The 5,639-nt window shown below is 41.9% G+C and overlaps 1 protein-coding gene across 1 annotated transcript in view; it reads left to right on the top strand.

Annotated features, from left to right (window-relative positions):
* Positions 1 to 2,826: 2,826 nt before the first annotated feature.
* The window catches only part of ttc9b (tetratricopeptide repeat domain 9B), a 54,426-nt gene continuing 51,613 nt past the window's right edge, over positions 2,827 to 5,639 (top strand). Inside the window, exon 1 of the mRNA XM_061972111.1 lies at positions 2,827 to 3,450. Coding sequence (XP_061828095.1) covers positions 3,003 to 3,450 — 448 coding nt within the window. The 5' untranslated portion in view covers positions 2,827 to 3,002. The remainder of the gene's footprint in view (positions 3,451 to 5,639) is intronic.

Here is a 5,639-nt window from a genome sequence, read left to right as displayed (position 1 = left end):
CTTTGAGCATTCGGTGGAGCACATGTGAGCGACGTCAGACGTGCACATGCACTGTGGTCACACCTGCAGCATACCTGTCCCAAACCTGACTAAATAACAAGTTCAATGTTTTATTATTGTAATCAAACGACAGCAGTCATTTCTATGAGATTATTTTCTAATATAAGTGTTTTAGCCCACTTACAATGACTATAACATATTGTTCTCCATGAGCTGTGTACTAGTATTACATGTCTGGGTGGGGGGTCCTGTTTGGGAAATAATGTGTACCCCTTTCAGATATCGCATTTAGTTCCCACTAAAACATTCACATGTTGCACAATGAGATGTAAACATGGGATCATGTGTACATTCCTGTAACTTTCTGTTTGTAAAATATATCTTTATTAGTATTTCTTTGATATAATAACATCATTTTATGATTACGGTTCAGGTTCGGTGAATGCGCATATGAAACTGGTGGGGTTCGGTACCTCCAACAAGGTTAAGAACCACTGTCATAGAACATGTGCATGTTCTAACACAGCCGTTTTAGTTTTTTTTTTAAATATATAGATAGATATCTTTTATCATAACAAGCACTGCCTCTTTGAAATTAGAGACCAATCTATCAGAAACTTGATTACACCCACTTGTCCAATGATGTAATCTGGAGGGCCAAATGGGACAAAAACTAAATTAATATTTAAGTAATTACTTAAATGTGTCATTAAGTGATTAAACAAATGTTGAAATCCACAATTGAATAATGAATTGTAATTTACAATAATGACACATTTAATAACATGTATGCGTTAAGTTCCAATTATCATATAACGCATTCGCGTAAAGCAGGGGTGTCAAACGGATCAGGCCTGGGAACAGGTTTTATCCGGCCCGCGGGAAGAGTATGCTAAGTATAAAAATGAGCCGAAATTTTTGAATGAAAGAAACCACTGTTCTAAATGTGTCCACTAGATGTCGCAATTGCAATTCTTGGTATCTTTGTAGATGATGCTACATATGTAAACAAAAAAAAATAAACCACACGATGTCAGTGCACCAGTCGAGGAAAATGAGCAAACTACATAAATAACATCCTGTAATTTGATTTTGATATTTTTTTATCTTGATAGATTGAAAATGAACACCAATGAGTTGACTAATATCACATAATTTAATCAGAAAGTGTAAATAACGACAAATAAAGATAGCACACTATTAACCGCAACATGTAAGTGTAAAATAAAACCCAACACCATTATGATTTGCACATTTTCAGAATGTGCTTGTTCTATTTTTAACCTACTCGGTGGCCTTGTGGTTAGAGTGTCCGCCCTGAGATGGATAGGTCGTGAGTTCAAACCCCGGCCGAGTCATACCAAAGACTATAAAAATGGGACCCATTACCGCTCCCTGCTTGGCACTCAGCATCAAGGGTTGGAATTGGGGGTTAAATCACCAAAAATTATTCCCGGGCACGGCCGCTGCTGCTCACTGCTCCCCTCACCTCCCAGGGCCTGAACAAGGGGATGGGTCAAATGCAGAGGACACATTTCACCACACCTAGTGTGTGTGTGACAATCATTGGTACTTTAACTTAACTTTAACAAAGGAAACAATCTGAAGTTGTCTTTATTTTTAAGTTATCGTGCCGTGATTTTATCACTCTGGCCCGTTTGGGAGTAGCTTTTTCTCCATGTGGCCCATGTTCTAAAATGAGTTTGATACCCCTGACGTAAAGTATTCCATCTGTCCATTTTCTACCGCTTGTCCCGTTCGGGGTCGCGGGGGCTGCTGGAGCCTATCTCAGCTGCACATGGGTGGAAGGCGGTGTACACCCTGGACAAGTCGCCGCCTCATCACAGGACCAACACAGACAGACAACATTCACACTCACATTCACACACTAGGGCAAATTTAGTGTTGCCAATCAACCTATCCCCAGGTGCATGTCTTTGGAGGTGGGAGGAAGCCGGAGTATACCCGGAGGGAACCCACGCAGAGCATGCAAATTCCACACAGAAAGACCCCGAGCGCAGGATCGAACCCAGAACCTTCGTATTGTGAGGCAGACGCATTAAACCCTCTTGGTAAAGTATTCAAAGTTATATTTATTTGATTTTGTCCCATTTGGCTTTCCGTAAGTGGTTACGTCATAGGAAAAGGTGAGTGTAATTCAGCTTTGTGGCCGCGAGAGGTCACTGTCGTGTCCTGTCAACCTCCTTGAAATCCCACCGGGTGACGTCATTATGTTCAACCGCAGTGAAAGCGCAATTAGCATGCAATCACTCTCGACCTCCAACAACCAAAAAGCTGTGAAAACGGTGACGCTGCGTTCCAAATTTAAGTTATTTGCTGAAATTGAGTGAGCCTATGGCTTTGCACTTTGTTTGTTTTATATATATATATATATATATATATATATATATATATATATATATATATATATATATATATATATATATATATATATATATATATATATATTGCATTCTATTTTAGTTACTTTGAATTTATTTTTGTACTGATTTTGATTATTATTTCTCAACTGTTTGTAAATGTTGACATTTGTAAATAAAGGTTTATAAAATAAATACAAAAATAAAAAATAAATAACAATTAGCATGTAATGGCAGGCACGTTTCGAATTATAATCCAATCGTGTCATTTTAAAAGTCGCTGGTACATTTATTTATTTTTTTTTTGCCTTGGCGGCAAATAGCCGTGACGTGTCTGCGCGGGCGAACGATGTTATCGCGGTTAATTTTGGGCTGCAGCGAAGCCCTCACGATGCTGTTGTTGTGTGTGTGTGTGTTTCCCCCCACAATGCTTTGCGGCAGGGACGGTGCTGAAGCTGCGCGCCCCTCAGACGACGCAGCCTCACAAGCCAGATAGCTTCTTTTTTTTACCCTCCCGGAGTAAAACTATCAAACGTTAATGTTAATGTTTAATTCCGCCAAGCGCTAACTTTTTTTAATTTCGCCGCCCTTTTTCTCCCCAGTCCAAGAAGCGCATCCTTTATGCACAGCACGCCGCTCACAGAGCACCATGGCCGGCTCCAGTCACTACTAGGCAGCATGGACGCCAAGCAGCACCACATAAAGAGCCTCAAAAGCTACCCGGAGACCAGCGGCAGGAGTCTGGCAGCAGCGGCGGCGGCGGCGGCGACAGGGAGCGGAGGCGGTGGCGGAGACGCCGGGGGTCGAGTCGGCGAGATGGACATGGAGACGAAGATCCAGAAAGCCGTCGACTTCAAGGCCGAGGGGCACCGCTGTTACAAGGAGAAGAAATTCCGCGAGGCGATAGGTAAATATCACCGGGCTCTGCTCCAGCTGAAGGGGACGCACGTCGTCGACGGAACCACCGGCTCTGAGGTCAACCTGCTCAGCCAAGCGGCCGTCAAGCTGACCGAGGACCAGCGGAGAGCCGTGGAGAGCACCGAGATTGAGTGTTATGACAGCCTGACAGGTAAGATGCACATCAGACACACTGACCATGGAGCCCCTTTCAGCAGGCGAGCTACTTTTTAAATGACCCATATATATAAATAAATAAATATAAATATATATATATATATATATACATATACATATATATACACATTATATACATATGTATACAATATATATGGGCAGCATGTTGGCAGAGAGGTTGTGGTTCTTAACCTTGATGGAGGTACCGAACCCCACCAGTTTCATATGCACATTCACCGAACCCTTCTTTAGTGAAAAATAAAATGTTTTTTTCAATTCAAGAAAAAGTTATGTTTTTTTACTGGTGCACAAAATGGACCGTGCATGAACATCACCTTGTTCAAAGAACAAAACCAACACAGTGCATGAACTCACAACAAATTACACACCTTACACACATTGCCATGAATTGATTAACGTGGACCCCGGCTTAAACTAGTTGAAAAACTTATTCGGGTGTTACTATTTAGTGGACAATTGTACGGAATATGTACTGTACTGTGTAAACTGTACTGTTTCATATAATGTTTTCTCTTCCTTTGCAATCTGCTAGTAAAAGTTTCAATCGATCAATCAAACAACCTGCAAATCAGATGGACAATTAGAGGGAACATTGTTTGGGGGTATCCATAATACGCCGATAGGGAGAAGTTTTTATTTAGACGATAAGTCGGATGTGTCTTTACCTCCATGGCGGAGGCTCCGCCGAACCCTTGAGGCCGACTCACCGAACCCCTAGGGCAGTGTTTTTCAACCACTGTGCCGCGGCAGTGCCGTGAGATACAGCCTGGTGTGCCGTGGGAGATTATCTAATTTCACCTATTTGGGTTAAAAATATTTTTTGCAAACCAGTAATTATAGTCTGCAAATGATGTGTTGTTGTTGAGTGTCGGTGCTGTCTAAAGCTCGGCAGTGCAATACTCTTCCATATCAGTAGGTGGCAGCAGGTAGCTAATTGCTTTGTAGATGTCGGAAACAGCGGGAGGCAGTGTGCAGGTAAAAAGTTATCTAATGCTTAAACCAAAAATAAACAAAAGGTGAGTGCTCTTAAGAAAAGGCATTGAAGCTTAGGGAAGGCTATGCAGAACGAAACTGAAACTGAACTGGCTACAAAGTCAACAAAAACAGAATGCTGGACGACAGCAAAGAGTTACTGTGGAGCAAAGACAATGTACACCCGAACATGACATGACAATCAACAATGTCCCCACAAAGAAGGATAAAAACAACTGAAATATTCTTGATTGCTAAAACAAAGTAGATGCGGGAAATATCGCTCAAAGGAAGACATGAAACTGCTACAGGAAAATACCAAAAAAAGAGAAAGCCATCAAAATAGGAGTGCAAGACAAAAAGTAAAACACTACACACAGGAAAACGGCAAAAAAGTCCGAATAAGTCAGGGTGTGATGTGACAGGTGGTGACAGTACACCTACTTTGAGACAAGAGCTATAGTGATGCATGCTTGGTTATGCTTTAAAGTCATATCCAACAATCAACTGAGTTTCGTTTTTTTATGATTTCTGCTGGTGGTGTGCCTCTGCATTTTTTCAACGCAAAAAATGTGCCTTGGTTCAAAAAAGGTTGAAAAACACTGCCCTAGGGTTCGATCAAACCCAGGTTAAGAAGAACCACTGGGTTAGTGTGTCTGCCTCACAATACGAAGGTATTGATCCTGCGCTCGGGATCTTTCTGTGTGGAGTTTGCATGTTCTCCCCGTGACTGCGTGGGTTCCCTCCGGGTACTCCGGCTTCCTCCCACCTCCAAAGACATGCACCTGGGGATAAGTTGATTGGCACCACTAAATGGTCCCTAGTGTGTGAATGTGAGTGTGAATGTTGTCTGTCTATCTGTGTTGGCCCTGCGATGAGGTGGCGACTTGTCTGTCTTCCACCCCGAATGCAACTGGGATAGGCTCCAGCACCCCTGGCGACCCTGAAAGGGACAAGGGGTAGAAAATGGATGGATGGATGGATATATATATTCGTATGTGTTAGGTCAAGAAAAAACACAAGAGGCTATATCATCCCTACAAGCCTGTTTCACAGGTTTATTATTATTATTATTTATTTTTACGTTTATTTTATTTTATCATACTTTTCTAAATAAAGGGGACCACAATTAAATCAAATCTGGGGAAACCTGCGAAACAGGCTTGTCAGTATGATATAGCCTAACATATA

The sequence above is a fragment of the Nerophis lumbriciformis genome, linkage group LG17 (genome assembly GCF_033978685.3).
Source record: "Nerophis lumbriciformis linkage group LG17, RoL_Nlum_v2.1, whole genome shotgun sequence".
Lineage (NCBI taxonomy): Eukaryota > Metazoa > Chordata > Actinopteri > Syngnathiformes > Syngnathidae > Nerophis > Nerophis lumbriciformis.
Note: the sequence above shows the minus strand (reverse complement) of the source record. Positions and strands in the feature narration are given on the sequence as shown.